Below are 21,965 nucleotides of genomic sequence, written 5' to 3'. Positions count from 1 at the left end.
CTACTTCTTCATCTTCATCAATTTCTACTTCTTCATTTTCTTGATAATTACCATAATGTCATTCATAAAGCTCATGGGGAATTATAGGACTATCCAAATTAAATTCTATAGAATCGGAACGAGAAAAACTAGTTTCATTCACATGCATAATTCATCCGTATTTATTATAACAAGAGGAACTTTAGATTTAGAAGAACTAGAACCTTTATTAGTTCTTATAAACATATTTTTTACTCCTTCTGCAACACCTATTTTACCTTTACCACTTTTTTTAGAAGACTCCATGATATAAAATTATAAATTATAAAATACAAAATTTAACAAGAACAAATAAAATATAATAAGAAAAACTTACAAATAATAAATACAAAAAATAGATATAAGATTAGAGAGTGGAGCGAAGTTACCAAACATTTGTGTAAAGAACAAACGATTATAATTGAAAATTAAAAAATTAATGTCGAAACTTGAAGTTCGAAGATGATTCCTCCTCCAAATTTGAGAAAGATTGAGAATTGAGAGAAATTAATAATTGTTAATTGTTACTGTAAATATGTAAATTGTAATTAAAAATATAAAGAGAGTGAGTATATATAGTTTTTAGAAATTTGTAATTATGTGTTTGGAAATATTATCGTTGAAATGGAGAGTTGGAGACGTTGGAAAAATTGCCGTTGGGAGTCTTGGGAGTTGGGACAAGGGACTTGGGGCAGTGGGAAGGGGGCAGGTGACAAACAACTTTTCAGAAAAAGGGACTTGGGGCAGTGGGAAAGGAGTCAAAGACTCAAAGGACGAAAGGTCAAAGCCTCAAAGGCTTTTCAACCTGATTTTTAAAATATTTTTTTTATATATAAATTATAAAATATAAATTAATTAATAAAAAATAATTAACGGGATTACTGGACCGGAACCGAAATTTATCGGAATTACTGGGATGAATATTCGGTTTCGTCCCATCACGAGTACTGGTTGACGGTGTCCCGTTCCGTCCCATAGACTACAGGAACGGTACCGGTACATCCCGGTCCGGTGCCCAGTCTTAGAACAACCAACATAATATATTTATCACTATATGTGAAGAAAAAATAATATAGACTTATTTGGGCAACAAAAGCATGCCACTGATTCTTGATCAAGAATGAACAAATTCGTATTGATAACGTGTTATAAAATAAAGAATATGTGAAAAAATAAAATGACAAGAAGAAAAGAAGAGAGTAGTAGCAAGTAACTTTGTTTTCACTTTTATGTTTTTCTCGTACTTAAGATGAGTAACTAATAGACTATTTATAAGCCTCATTAATTTAAGTTACTTGGCCATACAAACATGCTATTGTGTGTTGGCCTTATTACTTGAGCATAATAGTTAGGTACAATGAATGGTCACATGGTCATCCACAGTTTTACAACATTTTTTTTTTCTTTATATGAGACAATGTGATATTTGATTTTGAGTCATGCACTTTATGTGCTTGACAAGTCTAGTGAGGTGGTGTATGTAAGTGTGTGGTAGTTGTCTTATAGGGTAAGAGGAAAATCGAGTTCGTCCTATAATTCATTAGGACTAAATAAGTATATCGCATGATCCAATTTATTTTACCTATTTTATCTCATATTATAATGTTTGATCTAAAAGTTTATTATATTAAGAATATAACATGTGGTATCAGAGCCTAAAAGGCATCATTTAATATCAAATTTTTATTACTAGAAATTATGATTTTATAATTCCAAATTTGGTTGTTGAAATTTTTACAAAATAAGGTTGCAACCTTGAAACTTTTTTCCTCTTGTTGAGTGCTTTGATTTGATAAGTCGCTCATTTTCTAACTCTTAAAATTGAAAGAATTATCGTATTTTCAAAATTTAGGATCCATAAGAATAAATCCACTTGATATTTGTAACATCCCAGAAAATTTTCGAACTAAGACTCAAACCGTTCTTCGTAGTGAGTGAGATTTTACCAAGGAATTAAAAATTTCTTTAGTGTAAAGGTAACTAGATGTAGCACCTTGAGTTTCATAAAGAATTAAATTGGAAATAGAAAAATCTGAAATTTTGCAAGTTAAGCTAAGTATGAGTTTTGGGTTGACTTCAAACAACCATAAATTCTAGCTCAAGATGAGTTTGGTGTGATACCAGATACCGTAGGGAAGATCTTTGAATTATCTTTCCAACGCCACCGAGTTTGCTAAATTTCGAGTTCGTATGAGTGAGATATGTCCATTCGAAGTTGGGCTGTCTAGATAAGGAAAGTCAAAACCGGATTTTAGAGGGGTATTTTGGTCTTTTCCTTACTCAGTCAAATTTAATTCATTTTTAGTAATATTTTAGGGGTCTAATCTGATTAGGTTCAGTTTTATAATCCTAATATACGCCTAGGGTTTTAGTTGAGAGTTTAAGAAGAGAAAAGATGAGAAAAGAGGAGAAGATCAAGCGTTTGTCGAGATTCTTGCGTCTTGTTGCGGAATTTCACCATGGGTTTAACCCCTAAGAGGTATGTAAGCTTCCATAGTGTTGGGTTAGTTCACCCACACGCCAAACATCTTATTTTCAGCGTAATTTCATTCTCAAAAAGTTGAAGGATTTAAGTTCTTGATAGGTGTTCTTGAGGTTCATTATAAATCTTGTCTTGTTGGGGGTTTTGATGTTTTCTTGAGTTAAAAGTGATTGTTTGGAGTGTATTAGTGTGTATTAGTGTGTACTTAGGTTGGGTAATTGAATCTAAGGAAGCATGAGAAAAAAATCGATTAAAAGTGATTTAGGGTCAGAAAATGAGAGGCGAAATTCGTCGAAACTTTGCCTGGGGAGAGGCTGGCGGGGCGCGCCCCAGATGCGCCCAAGGGGATGGGGCAGCGCGCCTGCAGTGCGCCCATATGCAGTCTCTGAAGTTAGGGGCTGGCGCCCCGCGCCCAGAACGCGCTAGGTCGCCTGCCCCTACTCCTTTTCCGTCGGTTTTCCCGTTTGAGCCCCTTTTAAGTGTAACTTCACTCCCTTTGATTCTAATCACTCTAAACTACTTCCAAACACCTAGGAATCATTCATAACATGATCATAACCTTGAATTCATAATTCAAAATAAGAGTTATGTCTTGAGAGTTCTTTTGATCATTTAGAGAAAGTCTCTTTGAGTCCTTTTGAGGTGTCTTCTACAATTTCTAATAATTTGTTTCAAGACTCAAGTAAGTGAACATGAGAGTTAGGAGAATGTATTCATGAATCTACACTATCACCTAGATTTTTCATGTCATGAACCAAACTTTTGAATTCATAATTCACATTCAAGAGAGAGTTAAAGAGTAGAGTCCAAGAAAGCCGTTGAGTTCAATTGTTAATCCTTTGAGATCAACTATTAATTTGAACTAAGTATTGAGGATGTAAGTAAGAGAATGAGAAGATTCGTTTAAATGAGTTCCATGTTGTTATGTAAACCTTCGAGTTGAGTTGTTCATGCCCATAAATTCCGCATGAACTTCATAAGTTGAGTATCTTTGAAAGGAGTAGTATCTTCAAGTTCTAAGTCTTGAGAATTGAGTTCTTAATTTTATTTTTTTGAGATTATATTCCTAATCATAGGACTATTACATCTTAGCTATGAAGTCCTTGAGTTGGGTTATACATGCCCATAATTCTGCATGAACCCTATAAGTCGAGCAGTTGAAGTACCTTTGAGTCCTTAAGTCGAATAGTTCATGCTCATAATTCTGCATGAACCCTCTGAGTTGAGCATTCTTGAAATGAGTAGTATCATTGAAGTTCTTGATTTCCAAGTATTGAGTTCCATCTATGGTTATTGAAAACCTTGCATTGAGTAGTTCACGTCCATAATTCGGCATGAACCATATTTTAAGAAGTTTTTTTACAAACATTTTAACTTTGTTTTAAGACTTAAAGTTCAAGTTGAGTAAAGAGTAAAAAGTAAAGCTTGAAGTTCATTTCTTCAAAAGTATACGGGGACTATGTATTCCCAAAGGGTTTAATGTTTTCACATTCAAACAAGAAGGGAAACCTCGATTTCCAAAGGGCCTTCAGGCTAGTTTTATGAAAAGAGTAATCGCTTTCTAAATGAAGCAAGAGGGGAAACTTTGATTTCCAAGATACCCTTTGAGCTAAGTTTTTGAGCACTAATCTCAAATCACAGAAGAAATTTGTTTTCTTTAAAAACATAAGAGCTATTATATTTTGGGAGTAGTATTGAGCATCGAATTGGGGGCGAGCATGAGTTTAGATAACTCACGACTCCATAAAACCATGTAGCCACCATGAGTAGAAAAGAGTCATACTTTTTAGATGAATCCTTTTCACAATAGACTAGTGGATCCACTTAGTAGTTCAGGTTCTATACCTTTGGCCGGGTATAGGATGCGCTGGCAGCGTGAGGTAGATTGTTGCATCATCACTATAGCTCTTATGTGATGTTTGTCGGTTAGAAAAACTCCACAAAAGTTATTGTATTTTTATATACATCAGTTAATTGTATTTTCATATACATTTCAGAGTTATGTTGTATCCTTGTTATATACACAGAGTTGACATCATGTTTTTAAACATCTTTTCTTTATATTGCACTTGTTTTAAACTGCTTTATATTGAAATAAGTTCAGTTAAGTATCAGGAGTTGAGTATTTCGAGTTGAGTACCTTAAGTTGAGTATCTTGAGTTGATCTGTGCTTCATTGAGTCGAGTATCATATCTTTGAAGTTGAGTATCATATCTTTGAAGTTGAGTATCTAATCTGTGAGTTGAGTATCTAATCTCTGAGTTGAGTATCTTATCCTTCAGTATTTCTGAGTTGAGTAAGTTTGAGAAGAGGTAAGTACGTTTCCTATTTATCAAGTTTCAAGCTTATGTTTATGTTTTAGAATTCCTCTTACATGCTCGTACATTCCACGTACTGAGCCAATTGGCCTGCATTTTCTCATGATGCAGACACAAGTATTCAGGGTCATCAACAGGAGCTTCGTTAATACACTCGGAAGTCCGAGTTAGCTATGGTGAGCCTCTTTGTTCCTGAGGATTTCATTTACTTTTCAGTTTAGTCAGGATGTCGTGGGTCTTGTCCCGACTTCCATCTCTATCAGTACCTTAAAATTTGAACGGTTGACTTCGGTCAAAAGTTCAAGAAGATGAATTCAGAATGTAAATCTGATGGTTTTGTTAGCTTCGGAACATCAATTTTAATCTTAAAGGACCTTTTGTGCGGATCCCGAGACTTCTGGCTCATTCTGAGCCCTTTTAAAAAATTTGGCTTAAAATGGAGCTTGGGTATGTGACTCACTTTTTATCGAGATGACCTTGGTTAGAAGTTTCAACATCTATGTTGAGTTCGAAATGCCGAGTTTGTTGGGGTAACATATTACGTTTGTGTGTACGGGGTTCTGAGCGAATCCTGAGCACCCCGTCGAAAATTTCAAAATTGGGGCAAAACAGTTGATGTGCAGGCAAAATTGCCCTTTGCGTTCGCAGGCTCCAGGTTGCGTTTGCGGAAGCTAGTGAACCTGTATCCCGTGATACATATATCTAATGTTTAAGTTTGACCAAGGTCAAAATAGAGTGTCAACATTAGTGGCGGATCTATGTGGACGGGTGGAGGAGCCACGAGATCCAGTGATCTCAAAACTTTATATATATATATATATATATATATATATATGTATAACAATTTAATAAATATTGACTTTGCCACCCACAACATGAAATGGTGAACGACTCAATTGGCGCAGGAGTTAGCCTGCCACAGTTCTAACGCAGGTTCGAACCTTGCTAGCAACTCTATTTTTTGGCTTGCTCACAGGTGACGCTTTTTCTTTCTTTCTTTTTCCTTTTTTTTCTTTTCTTTTATGTCTTTTTCATTAATGTGTGAAGGGCATTAACTTTTTTTTCTTCCATCATTTTTATTTATTTACTATTGTAATTCAAATTGACCCTTTTTCATAATTATTTTTTAGTAAAAACTTTCTCTTTCACTAATTATTAATATCTTGATATGAGTGTTACATGTTTATTCTTTATCAATTAATGAGTATTGAATTATGAACGTGACATAAATATTATTAAGAATATATTTGAACAGTAGTTTTAAAAAAATGTAAGTTTTAAAAATGATGAATATTATTATTAGAGTTTTTTTTTATTTTAAAGGTTTTTTCGATCTTCACCGACGTTCTTGCTAATTAAGAAGACTAGGTTGAAACTACAATTTTATTCTTTCCCTACTACATATTTGCAATAACATATTAAGTCAATGGAATATGAATATATTAAGTTAATACTATTGGATGGTTTATTCAAGCTCAAATTTTAATGTGAAAAATCTTTTCTTTTCCTCAAAGTTTCAGCGAATAAGACCCCTAATTCTTAAAAGGAAATAAAAATTGAATTGTTTAGTTATCTCGAAATATCTAAAAGAAAATATTACTAACATGCATGTTTGATTGATTTGTTTATAAAATGGAAAAAAGATTAATAACCCAAATTGTAACCCAAAATTAAAGCAACCGATCATTTAATTTTACTTGAACGATGTGACACCCACAACCTCCAAATCCTAAATCCGCCTCTGGTCAACATTAGTGTTCCATTCAAGTGATGTAGCCATTTGGCAAGGTGATACGGTAAGGAACTGAAAGAAGAGTGATGTTTGTGGGACAAGATTTTACTGGAGTTACATCATTATGATTAGCGCTTGAGTCTATGATCCAAGGATTATCGACTACACTAAACATATTACAAGCAAAGAAAGAAAACTCAGATGTGTTTACCAAACATGCATAAATGGCAGAAGTAGAATTAGAGGTGCCCTGGTCAGAATATGTACACTCATCATTTGTTGCAGCACATGCATCATTTGAGTCAACTGTTCTGGTGAAAACTAGGCATAATATATAAATGTGTCATTTAACTAGAATTTAACTAACATTTACGTCCTTCAACTTTAGGTATACATAAGTAGATACTTAAACTTGTATAAAATTAAACAAATAGACATATTTGTCTTACATGACAATTTTGTGTCCTACATGGCGTCTTACGTGTACGCAGGACGCATGTCTACTTGTTCAAATTTTATTTTATTTTTGATGAAGTGAGATTTTACCAAGGCATCCAGTAGATACAAAGATACAAAAGGAGGGATCTGTCAGCTCAGTAAGAAGAAAAAACTTATGAAGCTAAGGAGCTGACAAACTCCAGGCAGTGATCTAAGTTATTCACAGGGGAAAAGTTGGCTCAACTAAAAAGGTTGACCAAACAACTAGCCTTAAGCTTAGAAATTGGAGTTAAAACTCCGTCAAAATATCTCTTGTTTCTTTCATTCCAAATAACAAAAAAATACAAGTTGGGGTCATGATCCAAATTTTCTAACTTCCATAGAGCTCCAACTAGTGTAGGCATCTCTGATATTGAAGGGCGCGGACCAACTAATACCAAAAATCACTAGGAACATGTTCCAAAAGTGTGTTGCAAAAGGGTAGTGAAGCATAAGGTGGTTGATGCTTTGTGAAGTTGACTAACACATGAAACACCTATTTTGGAGGGCATAAATGCCAGTTGAAGCCAAGTTAAAAGACATATTTATATATTATTCCTAAAAACTACACTCCCTTACTTTTAGGTTGGCCAGAGTCCAGATGTCCCTGAAATCTCTGTTCTCATATCAACTTGATCTTGAGGATCAGTCCCCTACACACAAGCAGCAGTCCTCTTGTACTGATTTGAAGAGTTATTTGCACAATTGAAATTGTTTGGGAACTGTTTTGACTATTCTGATGAGCAAGTTTACTACAGTTGCCAATGACATGACCAGGTTTCATACAATATCTGCAGAACATGTTAATCCTTTTGTTGTCAAAAGTTACCCTCTGTGTAAACGCATTCTGATTCCTTCTTCCCATCAGAAACTGATTTGGTCCCTGTTCCGCTTCCATTTTTTGAAAAAGCCTCTTTGCAACCACATGTACAAGCAGGGTAGGTAATTAATTGAATACGCAAGTTCGACCTGCAACTTCTTTAATTTGGAAAATATGAAGCAATGTTTGAAGATCCATGGAAAATAGAAGCAATTATTTTCTTATTTAGTGTACTTTAGTTCCATTTGCCTGTCCATATCACTTTTCGGTGTTCTTCCGTAGTTTTTCTTCACTTGCTGTGTATATTACACTCTCCCTGATCTTAAGTTCTAGACTATTTAATATCCAGGTAAGCACCATGTCATTTGCCCTACACCATCCTTCAAACTAAGGGTAATTTTGGGTTGGCGTACTTAGGTTCCATTAACAGCTCTAATTTGTTCTTGCAAGACAATCTATTAACATGCTGCTCCTCCATTCCCCATATCCAGTTCCATTGAACTTTGAAGCAACTAACACCTTCTCTGGACCATCAAGAGGATGCAAGTAGTATGGATGTGAAGATTGGATAGTAACAGGAGCAAAATCAACATTAGATGTGTTCGTAGCGAGAAGACCCAAAATAGTTTCTCATCTTTGGGTTAAGACTCAAAGTCATTCTTGAGTTTTCACATGGACCACTAATAGTTCCTCATGTTTGCAATATTGGTGCACTTTTGGTCTTTCCCTAAATTTTTGCCTATTTTTTAACATTAATTTTGTTCATAATTTTATGTAAGGAATGTCCCATCGTCTTTTTATATTTAGTAGAAATAATAATTTTATATGAGAGAAGGTGGGAATAAGAACACCTTGTTCTGCTCAGTATAAATATTACTGCAGCTAAACTAAGAACATTTTAACATATGGCATTGCAAGAAAAGAAAAAATTGTACTATTGCACGTGAAATCGTCGTGATGAACCTCTCGACTTTACCTGCAATACGATTTCTACTAAACAAAACAAGGTATTCTTCTTTTCACAATCTCTCACATGAAGTTATTATTTTTACTAAATATATAAAATGACGATTAAACATTCCATACATAAATTATGAATAAAATCAATGTTAAAAAATAGGCAAAATTTTGAAGGAGGATCAAAAGTGCACCAATATTACAAATATGAGGGACTATTAATGCTCTATTGTGAAAACTCAAGGATGACTTTAGTCTTAACCCAAAGATGAGGGACTATTTTGGGCCTTTTCTCTGTTCGTAGCAGTAATCATATTTACCTCTGGGAGGCATTTCCTCATTCAACAACCAGGAAGAGGGGAAAATACCATATGTATCAATCCTAATCAGGTGAAATTAGGGCAACAAGCCAAAAACCGTAGACGAGGAAGAACAATACCTTCTTACTGTGACTCAACCAAAAAAGGAACTGTGTTAAATTGGAAGAGCATACAGAAAATTTGGGCAGAAAATCAATTTCTCATCTGCGCTGAGAAGCCTAATTTTGCGACTCACGGTTGTCTATGCAATTAAGTTCCTAGCGAGGGTAAACTGATATGGAGAGAAGAAGAGCTATGCCAATCCAAGCTCTGACACCATGTTACAATACGGAATCTAAACAGTGAAAGCACAATCCAGTAGTCCTGGATTGAGGAGAGAAAGAAAGGAGTTATATTGTTTCATCATTTTAACTGAATCAATCGACCAATATGATGTGTATCTTCCTATATATAAGTGTAATCAAGCAAAACTAAAGTCCTTCCAACATAACTAAAACATAGCTAAAACTTAAAAATATCAAAGTATCAACAGTTTTTTCCACTTATATATTTGTTGTGTCTATCAACACATGCAGCAAGGTTTTATCTGGGATGAGTTATTTGCATATTACTTTTTCCTTAAACCATACTTTGTGGACTAAATAGAAGACAAAAATAATTTCCTTTAGTCTAAACAAACCTATCAAGTACAAATCGGATATATCAACACAAAACACAAGGCCACTGGATGAGAGGTACAAAGCAAAGGAAGGCAGCATACTTACTCAATTCGGACTATTAAGTGTCAATGTCAAGACTCTATTTGTTGTAGCAAAGCAATGAACCAAAGTTTCATAACACCAGCAACAAAAAAGAGCAAAATTTGCATTCAAGAACGAAGCCAAAGAATAAAGATATACCACCATTTCATAAAATAGAATTTTAGGCAGAAGCTGGCACACTGCATATATACATGTAACATTCAAGAATAAGAAGGTAAAACATTGAAGAATGCAAACTAAACTGATGCTAATCCTGCTGAACTCCAAGCATAAGAGCCTAACAAACCAATGAACTGAAACAATGTGTACCAATTACAAAAAGATCAAAAAATGAAATATTCATTATCACGAAAAACAAGGGTTAAACATTCCCTTGGTATTTTTCTGTTAGGTCATATCTGCAGAATTTTTTATTTTTTTTTTGATTTGCACCGGGTGTCCGAGTCTCTTTGAGCCCCGACTAATCCCGGGGGTGCACAGGCCCTCGGCAAGGAGTTTCCCGCAAGTGCACCACGGTTAATTCAGGTTTTACCCAGTCCGATGGCCCTCAGAAATTGTTTGCACCTAGTGGGTTTCGAACTTGAGACCTTGAAAGGGAGCAAACCCCAAGGCTCAAGTCAATTGCCAGCAGGCCAATTAATATCATCCAACAACTATTACACCTCAATCCAAAAAAAAAAAACCAAATAAGTATCATTCAACAACAACATACCCAGTGATCCCTACTGTTCTTTCTAGATCCCCTAACCTCACTTGCTTTTTGTGGGTAATATAAATAATTATGTGACATCAAACACTTAATAACTTAGCAAAAACTGAAACACCAGAACACATGGTTCCAAAAAGGAATAAGCTTAAGATTAGCCATGTTCTGATTTACTCACTGCAACTTATCCCCTGGACTGAAAGGCAAAAAGACTGACAAATTAACCAAGAAAAACTGCAAGAGAGCAAAAGACAAAACGGGGTCAACTATTTATGCAAAACAATGCTTCAGACACAAGAGTATCACAAAGTTAATCTTATTTGAGTAACTTTACAGGACATAAAACAAGACCAATGGTCGAGTGGTCAACCAAAGGTTGAACTCTCCATCAAAGTAAGCTCTAAAGATCAAGGAAGGCTTAAACAGCACTTCACACAACACTATGAACATACTTTCAAGGGCTTCTATGAATGAGTTAATAAATTCCAACTGAACTTTTTTGTGAAACACCCGATCATGGGCAATTTTGTGAATCTTCCTATTCCTTCACCTCGCTTCAACATCAAGCAACATGTTAAAGTAAAAACAAGTGCAAGAACCCGACCTCCAATAAGGCCGACTAGAACAACCAAAAGGAGAGCAATATACATAGAACTATGCTCTCTTCCAGTCAATTCTTCTTCCCCAACAATGGTTGCCTTGTCATCAGTACCATTAAATGATTCTTCAACACTAGCATCAGTAAATACTTCAGATGATTCTCCAGCATTACTACCAACAACCTCAACAATATCTGTCTTATCATCTATGCTACTTGCCACTGATGACACTATACCATTGGATTGCATTTTTTGTTCACTGGAACCTTCAGTTTCCGTCTTTCCTTCAATAACATAATCTATCTCATCCAGGAGCATAGGACGCTCCAATGCTGAACCTTTTTTCTTTCTGAACTTCTTCGGAACAAGTTTCTTCATTTTCGATTTCATCTTTGCCCGATGAGATTTCTTTTCTTTGGATTCACATAAATCATATCTAGATTCCTCTCCTTTCTCCATTACATCTACCCCTACACATTTCGCTTTTCCATCCCTAATACATTGACTATCCTCAACCTCAATTTCTTGAATTTGACATCCAAAGCCAGAGCAACCATCCTTTGACAGCTCCAAAGGTTCCTTAAAAACACAATCGTCTTGGTCTTCTTCAACCACTTTGGCTCTAAAGATGTCCCTTATCCCTTGTATCATCAACCTAACCCTCCTCTGTAGTCCAGAAAAGAAGCCATACAAACGTTCTCCTAAATATTCCAATAAAAACAACAAGAAGGCTGACATGGTTACCCCCATGACAAGATTATTCATCCCTAAAACCAAACCCGCCACGAGAAACATCTTCAAAACGGCCACCAACCCCTGATTCATACTGAGACAACCATTACCCCACTCTTTCTCGTTGTTCATCTTGCAAGATTCAGGTTTGTCACCTTCCACTTCAGCTACACGGATCAGAGGAGGAACTTCATTATCATCAATAATGAATTGAGAAGTGGAAGGTAAAGTTACAGACGAAGAGGGATGGGGAGGGGAAGGGGATGTAATGAACAAAGGGTCGTCGGCCATTTTTTTCTTGGAGCATTTCTTGAATCTTCGGCGATTCTTGACAACAAGATCGACAAGAGAAGTTGGAAAACCGGTTTCCACCATAAGAGGAGATCCACTTTGAGAATTTACATGGTCCTTCACCAATTGTGAAATGCTTGTTTTCGTCCCCTTTTTCCATGGAAAAGGCATCCTTAATTATATAACCGATCGATCGAAAAAGGAGCTTTGAATCAAATTCAAAGTGTCTGCTAAAAACCCAAAAAATTGTGAAAGAAGAAAATCTGGATGAAGGTTATGAGTGTACGGACATGGCATGATCTTGACACGAAATTTGATTTTTAGGGAAGAAAGAAAAACTGAATAGAACTTCAGAGGTTTTTTTTTTTTTTTTTTTTTTTTTCTCAATGGCGTTTCGTATTTTTGGAGCCTGACTAAATTCGAAGTCCCACATTAGGTTCGTTACGATTTTATATCTTAGGGCAAAATACTTATCAAATACTTTATGTGTCCCTAATTACTTATTCATTTTTCCTTTTTTAGTTGTCCTTAATTACGTGTCAATTTTGATAAATCAAGAAATAACAAATTTTTTTTACCTATTATATTCTTAATTAATTACTTAAAAAATATAGAATTTCTTGAAAATCTTAAGTTTTTAATTCATCTATTTCATAAAATAGGGGTAAAATTGTAAACTTACTATGTCAATTATTGTTTTCTTAATAAATTTGTCAATTCAAAAATAGACAAATAATTAAAAACATGGAGTGATACTTACCACTTTACCCTAACCTTTAACCTTATTTATGGGAATCTCTTTAATTGGTTTTATTTGTCTAATTTTAATTGGTTACTTGTTTCTTTTTACTTGTTATTATAATAATATATTTTTAATCTATTATATTCTCAATTTATTTAGCGAGTTAATATTTTTAAAAAGATAAAACATCCCTAATGGGGAAATTAATTTTGAAATTCTATCAATTAATAGAGGTAAAATGATAAATTTACTATGTCAATTATTATTTTCTTAATAAGTCTGTTAAATAAAAAATAGATAAATAAATAAGAATAAAAAGGAGTATTACTTCTTCATCTTTTTTTTCCCGACATTAATGCCAAACCAAATTCTTCGATAAATTAATTAAATATTTCATTTTATAGGAAAAATAAATACGTTCTAATAAGTAGGATAAGATTCACTTTCTAAAATATTTTATTTTATTTTTATATTAAAAGAATCAAATTACACTATTTATTCACTTTTACTAGTTTTATTATTGTCTATGTTGGATTTTGTCACTTAAAAATAAAAATTAATATAAATATTTTACCATAATAATAATATTCATTGATGTGTATGTTTATCGTAGAAAATGATTTGACGATTGATTAATTAATATTAACAATAAAATAGAAAAAAGTAATTTTTTTTAATATATTAAAAATGACAAATAGAAGAGAAAAAAACATTTAACATCAACAATATATATATAATTATTATTTATTCTTATAATTACGTCAATTTCAATTATCATTTTTCAAACAAAGTCTTATCATATTTTAAAACAAAACTTCACTGATTACGTGCTTTTTGTTTGTTTTTTTTTTTTTAAAAAAAAGACTTTTTACATAAAACCAAAAAGTTGATATGTTTGGGAGTGTTTGTGTCTGGATAGTCAACACTGGTGTGAACTTTTTTCACTTTAATAGTTTGGTTTCTTCATTGCTTGACCACCACTCCATTTCTGCCGGCAAATCATACCTAGGATGTATTGTTCGGTTCGATTTGATTTTAAGTATTATTGATTTTTATTTTTTAAATATGCTAAATCGATAATTAAAATAATAAAATATTTGTTATTGGTTTTTGGTTTATCGATTTTGGTCTTTAACGATTCGATTTTCGATTTAAACAATAAGAAAATGCTTTTAAAACAATTATATGACAAGTCCAACAATTTAACACGAAATTAAAAAAAAAAAGAGAAATCTAATTACTCATTCAGTGCAAAAATATTGATTAGTATAGTAAAAGTATAGCAAATACTCACAATTCACAGCCCTAGTCGTTGCCTAATCCTTGCCGTCGTCGTTACAAACTCTAGTCGTTGTCGTTCTTAGTTCTTTAGGTTTTTGACATTGTGAACCTAAAGGTAAATGCAAAGAGCAGAGTTAATTAAATAATGTTAATTGTGTCGGGTCCTTATAGTTATAGTCAAATATAGTGATTATATCAATATTTTTTGTTTGATACTTATGTATGACTAAAAATTAAAATAGTAAATTATTATGTGCTTAATGAGTTATCAGTTAACTCCATAACCCAAAATTTAAAAAACTAATATCAAATCGATAACCCAATAATTTTTTTTTTATAAAACCATTAAATAACTGTTAACCCTATAATCCAATAACAATAAAGCAATAACATTTTTTCGATTCAATTTATCGATCGGTTCATTTTTGGCACACCATTACCTACTTTTGCCAATCACTTCTATTTTTTCTATCTAAAATAAATAAATTTGTGAGAGGTGACTCATTTTATATAATAATAGAAAAAGGATAAACAAAAAGCAAAATCGATTAGATAAAAAACAATATAATTTGAGGGACATATCCTTAATTTTCTGTTGTTAATTTATGAATGAATGTTATAAAAATCTAAGTTAGGACGTCACAATGTTTGAATAAAAAAAGTCTTATCTTTTTGAAAGGAAATGGAGCATCACGGTTGAGATAATTATGAATCTCCTCAGTTCTTTTTATATGATTGGCTTGGTTCGATTTTTAAATAAAATATTACTCCTCTCTATGAGAAAACTAGTCAAGGTTTGCACGTGTATAAAGACACCTTTGGTAATGTGCATAATGGATTTAAAAAGCTTGAGGAAGAAATTTTTAAGCTGGACATGAAGATGATCTCTGACAACAGTGATGATAACAGAACTAATCTCAATAGCATCTAGGCGGAGTTTATGAGGTACCTAAAAGATCCAAGACTCCATTTTCAGACAAAAGGCCAGGGTCAAAAGACCTTGAGATTATAGGTGCACTGTTCGAAAAGTTTATCTAAGATATAAATTTATATTTAGATTTTTACTATTGAAAATTGTTAAATTTTAATATTATAGGTCCAAAATTGAAATGCCAAAAGTGCTACCAATTATCTAATTTTAAAAAGAAAAATAAAACAAGATAAATATAAAATTCAAACTTCTAACCTCACGTAGAAGGTGCACCCAATCATTATCACATTATATGATACTCCGAGGGTGTGTTTGGTATGAAGGAAACTGTTTTCCTGGAAACAAGTAGATTTTTGACTTATTTTTCTCATGTTTGGTTGGTGACTAGAAAATATTTTTTGGTGTTTGATTTATGAATGAAAATTATTTTTGAGAAAATATCTTTTATTTTTACTAGAGAGTAGAAAATAATTTTTTAATTGAAATTGAAAATATTTTTTAAAAATAAACTTAATTTTTTTTTGGGGAGGNGATTATAGGTGCACTGTTCGAAAAGTTTATCTAAGATATAAATTTATATTTAGATTTTTACTATTGAAAATTGTTAAATTTTAATATTATAGGTCCAAAAAAATTGAAGTTGAAAAGTATATTTTTAAAAAAGCTTAAAATTTATTTTTTCAACAAAAAAATTGTATTGAAGTTGGAGGAAAGTTTTGAAAAATGTTTTCCTTACATTTTGAAGGGATGCCATTTTCCTTGAATTTGAGGAAATGAGTTGATTTGGAAAATATTTTCCAAAACATTTTACCCAACCAAACATGAGATAATTGAAAAACATTTTCCGAAAAATGTTTTCCTTCATACAAAACATACCTCGAGTGTTGGTTCACATAACTATATTTAAAATAAAAATAAAAATATAACTCTACTATATATGATCTCGAGACGAAAGCATGAGTTCACGTGAACCTGGTGATCCCCCTTGGATACGCCTCTACTTAGGGATACAAAATACTTCCACAGTGTCATCAAAGACAAGAGAAGGAAATTGAGCATTTACAATATCTAAAATGAATACAATCAATGGGTGGAGGGCACTAGTCAAGTGTCCAAAGTTGTTCGATCTTACTTCAAAGGTATATTTAGCCAAGATTCAGTTTATGTCGACTACTCTGAGTTGGACATTATTGCTCCCATCATCAAAGAGGAATTTAACTCCTCAGTACTAATCGAGAAAGAAATAATTAGAGATGTGGTCTTCTCAATGGACCCAGATAGCTCTCCAAGACCTATTGGGACATGATCAGTACTCTTGTCTTTGCCCTCAGAGCTTTCTTTTGTGATGACAAACTTCCTAAATGGCTTACCCACACTTGTCTTGTTCTCCTCCCCAAAGTTCCACATCCCCAACATTTTAATCTATCAGATTTTTGCCAAAGTCCTCAACTTCAGATTTTCCAAATTACTACTCATTAGCAACAACCAAAGTGGATTTATTAAAGGAAGATCCATCACTGAGAACATTTTATTGGCCCAAGAGATTGCGATTGACATTAATTAGTCAAATACTAATGGAAAAAATTATCATGAAATTGGATATGGTCAAAGCCTATGATAGAGTCTCTTGGTCTTACTTATGTATCATGATGAGAGAAATGAGATTTTGTGAAGTCTGTACTGATTTAATTCATAGACATATTTCCAGCAACTGGTACTTCATCTTGGTTGTTATTTTTCTATGCAATAACTTGTTTCTAAAGTTTTGATGATTTAACAAACTTTGAACTTATAGAAAGGCAGTTGTCCAAAAGTTGCAGCTTGTTGTAGTTTGTGCACATCTTTTGGCAGAATAACAAACACTATGGCATAACAGGGTTTTAGTGGCATTTAGTTAGGGGAAATTAACTAAATGCCGCTAATATCTCCTCTAACTTCATCTATTAGCGGCAATTAAACATAAATGCCATTAAAATGTGCCCGGACCCTTTATACTCAATATTCCCATTTCTTTAATATATATATACTTTGCCCTAAATCTCCAAATGGCCCTAAACTTTCTGCTCTCTTCCTTCTGCTCAACCTCAACCCCAACCTTTATTCCCATTCTGGGTTCATTCATTCCGTCATCGCCGCTTCTTCCCTTCATTTCATCATTGTGGGCTTTCAATTTTGGTGTTGTCGTCTATCTGCAGGTATGTCATTTCTTCATCTTCTTCATGATTTCTCTGCAGCTCTCGGACGATTACATATTTGAGTGTTCTGGTTGTAGTTTGGAAAATTTCTTCTCACATAATCAATTGTATATTAGAGTATTACAGTGCCTTTTTAAGAGCAAAACATGTTTATGATCTATCTCTCTTTAACCATTCAATATATTACACCTCTAAATAGAACCCTAATACAAACATGCAATAAGATTTGTAGTCTATAACTGAATTCAATGGTGGATTACTGCTTAATTTGAGTCTAATTAATAAATCAGAAGAATTGATTATTGAATTGTTGTGCTTCTCTAATTAAGTTCAAGTTCTAGAAGTTTCAATTTTTGATCCTGGTAGTGAAAAAATGTACTCGTCTTTGAAGGTTGTTGAAAATTTTGGGTTGGAGTACATAAATACTGGAGTTCTTTTGAGGAAGGAGAGGTATTCTAGTAATAAAAGGAGGCACGCACCTTTCAATTTTTATAGTGGTTCATCTTTTGTTTAAATCTATTTTGCTGAGACTAAAAACGTAGCAAATCTAAATTGATGGCTCAAAAATAATGAACATAATTTGCATAGACGCTTGAATTACATGAAGCAACATTAGTTCTATATGCTGATCGGTTGTGTAATTTGAGTTAGTCCAATGCCGTATGAAAAGAAAAATATAAGGAAGAAGGGATTTTGGAAAAAAAGAAATAAAAAGATGGTTAGAAGACTGTTGATATAAACTTAAAAGAGAAAATGACCAAAAGCCCCCCAACCTATAGCCAGATTCCCAGCTACACACTCATACTTTACGGGGGTCCTATTACCCCCCTAACATTTTTTTTATTGATTTTCTCACCCTTATTTGCTGATGTGTCCAAGAAGGTGAGACCAACTCCCTTAGGCGCGTAAGAACAGAAAATAAAACGTTAAAAGCTGAAGAAAACTACACATGTGAGTCCAAATCAGCTATATTAAATCTCTAATGGTATAATCTCATCTCTCCCAAAATCAAACTCTCTTTTTCTTCCTTTTTTTCTCAATTCTTCTAATAGTTGACAAATCTCCAACGGTATATTCCTTCATTCTCTCCCAAATCAGCTTAAAACTTGAATTTACTTGTCAAAGCATTCAATTGTAGTTTCAATTTCGAAAAAGCTTGAAGGTTTAGGGCTTGTAATTTCTCTAATTTCATAGTTATGGTTCAAAAATTTTCTTCAATGGAATGCTATTATACCAAAACCCAGTTATTGCTCTTCATTTTTTTTGTCAATTTCATAACCCTAATCAAACACAATAATCAATATCGTTCAAAATCGCTAGTAAAGAACTAAAAGAACTAAACTTTAAGTTGAGAAAACTTCGACCCAACAAACGAAAAAAGCTAAACGAACCTTCCCCAAAAATTTTCGATTGGAACGCAATCTCAGATCGAAGAGAATGGGGGTGAATTTGGTTAGATCGAAAAAAGGTTAGAGTTTAGAGAAAGAAAGAGGAAAATGAAATGATTAAAGGAAATTCGTGGGTTTTGGGGTCCAGTCATTATGTGGCGGCGCGTGTAAACAAACATTTAATTATATGTGGTTTATGTGGACACGTCAGCAAATAAGGGTGAGAAAATCAGTTAAAAAAATGTTCGGCGGGGTAATAGGACCCCCGTAAAGTATGAGTGTGTAGTTGAAAATCCGGCTATAGGTTGGGAGGCTTTTGGTCATTTTCTCAAACTTAAAATATGCTATTAGATTAGGCCAGCTTTGCTATCCGCTAGATTATTCTTTTCTCTGAATAATGAAGCCTTGAAATGACATGCCATAATATGGCTTCGGTGTCGCACAGATTGAGAATCACTATTGGTGATGGCATTAATCATGAGGTTTGTTTACACTCAATCTCTAAATAGTTTTTATCTTCTTAATTTTAAATTACTTAAATCTACTGAATACAAAAAGATGTATATGCTTCAAATCTTGTGATCTTATGGTTTAATAATTTTATGTACTTTTAGTTATTTTTTCCAAAATAATGCTAAGTTCTTTTATATTTTACATTTTAGACCTGGAAGCATCAATTCTTTTGGGAATCTATGAAGCCCAATAGAGGAGGAGAGTTATCTGGTAAATTATTAGAACTAATTAATATAGACTTTGGTTCCTATGATACATTTGTTAATGAATTTAAGGCAGCTGCGGCAATACAATTTGGCTCATGTTGGGCCTGGCTTATATGTGAGAATTTCTTTGCCTTTTATCTGCATAAATTCATGTGTCTGCTCAACCCTTTTGTTATAATTAAGCCAAATGGCTGAAAAGTCATTTATTTGTTACTTCGTAGATAAAATTTGAAAACGAAAAACTTGCTCTGGTGAAAACTCCTAATGCTGAAAATCCTCTTGTTTTGAGTTACTTAATGAGTAAAACACATGCTTCTCTATTTTCTTTGTTCATGGGGATTTTATCTTACATATCCTAGTAGTTATATAATAGTTGAAATCTCACATTTTATCTTACATAGCCTAGTAGTTTATATTACTGGATGCTTCATGGATACCACTAAACTTTTACAAGGACACACATGATGAAAGCTGTTTGAACTCCATTTGGTTCCCCTTCTTTCTACCCTTACCGACATGAGCTATCAAATGCTTAGGTTTTAACTCAAATTCATTGTTATATGTATCCAAATGGAATTTACCTCCTCTTCCTATGCCCTCACCTCCATTCTCTCTTTCTTGCACTTTAGATACATGTCTTAAGATGCGTATGGCTCTGTTTCTTGATTCATGAGAATTTTCAGATGCCAAACTTAAGGCTAGAACACAACAAGATTATGACATAAGGAAGGAAGCCAACAATTATTTTCGTTGGATGGAGCTAAATGCCTTTGCTGGTCTTTGTGGTCTTTTCCTTTCTAAGTGGCTAGTTGCAAAAAGAGACAAAAAATAGAAAACGTTAGAAAGTGGTGAGGGAGTGTTTATGAATAAGATTTGAAGCTTAGCATCAAAGCTTTGGCTACTCTCATCAACGGGTGTCTATATAACACAATTGAAGATGTAATCTAAAGGTCAATGAAATGAGTAAAACTTATAGAGAACCATGACTCAAATTACAATAAGGGTGGAAATCTCACATTTTGTTCCTTAATAAGGGACTAATAATAAGTGGAGCCAAGTCTTGCTACTTAATTTAAAATTGTGCTTTTCATTCATAGCTCATTTGCATAAGCTTTCTAATTTGCTTGAAATCATGATTTTCATTCATAGATCATTTGCATAAGCTCTCTAATTTGCTTGATTGTTTAGTTTTTATTTAACTTATAATTCAAAGATTTTAAGTCCTCAAAGGTTAAAAAAGTTGACATTAAGTTTACCTTTTAACTGTCTCAAATTAGCTTTTGGATATTTGATTTTTGCTAACTTATTGAAATCTAATGCTTTTTCATAATCGGTGGAGTGATTGCCTTGGTTCTCGTGGTGATGTGCTTGTTATGGTTCGTGGGGATCAATGAAGTTGGATTTCTCATGACAGTCAATTGGAAGCTATTCATCCAATGGATAATCACTCAACACATCTAGGGTAGATCAAAATGTTCTTTGCTGAATTTTGAGAGAAACCAAAGGATTCTTGAGAAGCCGCCTAAAAGGTGGAAGGACTTATTCGCCAAAGAAGTGGTATATATCTACCACACAAGAGCATGTCCAGGTGTTAGCAGATTAGTGCTAAATGACATTTTTTAATATGTTCACTTAACAATTTGTTAGCTGTGTTTTCTTTGAATTTCTGGTCACAAGCTAGCCAGAGTTATTACTAGGCTACGACTTTGTAATGTTTTGTCTTGGGTGATTAATAAAAAAATTAGTTACCAAAAAAATGTATCTCTTATGAATTTTGTTTATGCTATAAAAAAGTGGTTAAATATGTCGTCTATTTCATCTTTGCCGGCAATAACATAAGCCATATAATATGTTTGATATCACATTTTTGAAGGCAACTTTACTGGCAATAGTAATTGCTGCTAAAGAAATGCCGCTAAAAATATTTACTTTTAGTGGCAATAATAGAGGTCTTTACCGGCACTCTAAATAAATGTCGCTAAAGCTTTAGCGACATTGGATGCAATGACAATGAATTAAATGCAGGTTTGTGCTCATCTTATATTGTTCTCTTCTTTTACAACAAAAAATGGTTTTTTGAATTCTAAAAATTCACAAGCTCACAAAGGTAAAAGGCCATATCTCTGAAGAAACATTTTCTGTAAAACAACAAGGGACACGATAGAGTTATCTTCGTTCTTAGCTGTCATCTAGGCTTATTGTTTCTGTGTTTACCTTCTATAGATCTATTCCTGAGTTATAGCAGAACTATATCGGTTGCTTGTCTAAGGCTTTTTGTTTGAGTTGGATTAACTAGAGTTAGTTAGTCGAATCAGCTATGTTTTAGTCAAGCCTTTTTTCATCGTTGGTTTGATGTTTTCTTGGGTAGAGTTGCCTAGGAATGTCAACTAGATTTAGTTGATGTGTGGATGCAATAGAGTTGTTGCTTGTTTCCTCTCTTATCTTTGAGATCTGTAGTTGGTGGCTAGAGCTAGCCTTGGTGTTTTGTTGAAGTCT

At 33.4% G+C, this 21,965-nt stretch overlaps 1 protein-coding gene and 1 long non-coding RNA gene across 2 annotated transcripts; one reads left to right on the top strand and one right to left on the bottom strand.

Annotated features, from left to right (window-relative positions):
• Positions 1-10,838: 10,838 nt before the first annotated feature.
• On the bottom strand, positions 10,839-12,544 carry LOC125849193 (uncharacterized). The gene has a single exon (XM_049529224.1). It carries the CDS (start codon positions 12,382-12,384, stop codon positions 11,056-11,058), a length of 1,329 nt encoding a protein of 442 aa, XP_049385181.1. The 5' UTR covers positions 12,385-12,544; the 3' UTR covers positions 10,839-11,055.
• Positions 12,545-17,206: 4,662 nt separating this feature from the next.
• Positions 17,207-20,719, top strand: LOC125848576 (uncharacterized). The gene is made up of 3 exons (XR_007444533.1): positions 17,207-17,362; positions 19,196-19,232; positions 19,413-20,719. It is a non-coding gene; the product is annotated as an uncharacterized LOC125848576 (long non-coding RNA).
• The last annotated feature ends 1,246 nt before the right edge of the window (positions 20,720-21,965 follow it).

The sequence above is a fragment of the Solanum stenotomum genome, chromosome 12 (genome assembly GCF_019186545.1).
Source record: "Solanum stenotomum isolate F172 chromosome 12, ASM1918654v1, whole genome shotgun sequence".
NCBI classification, from domain to species: Eukaryota; Viridiplantae; Streptophyta; class Magnoliopsida; order Solanales; family Solanaceae; genus Solanum; species Solanum stenotomum.
Note: the sequence above shows the minus strand (reverse complement) of the source record. Positions and strands in the feature narration are given on the sequence as shown.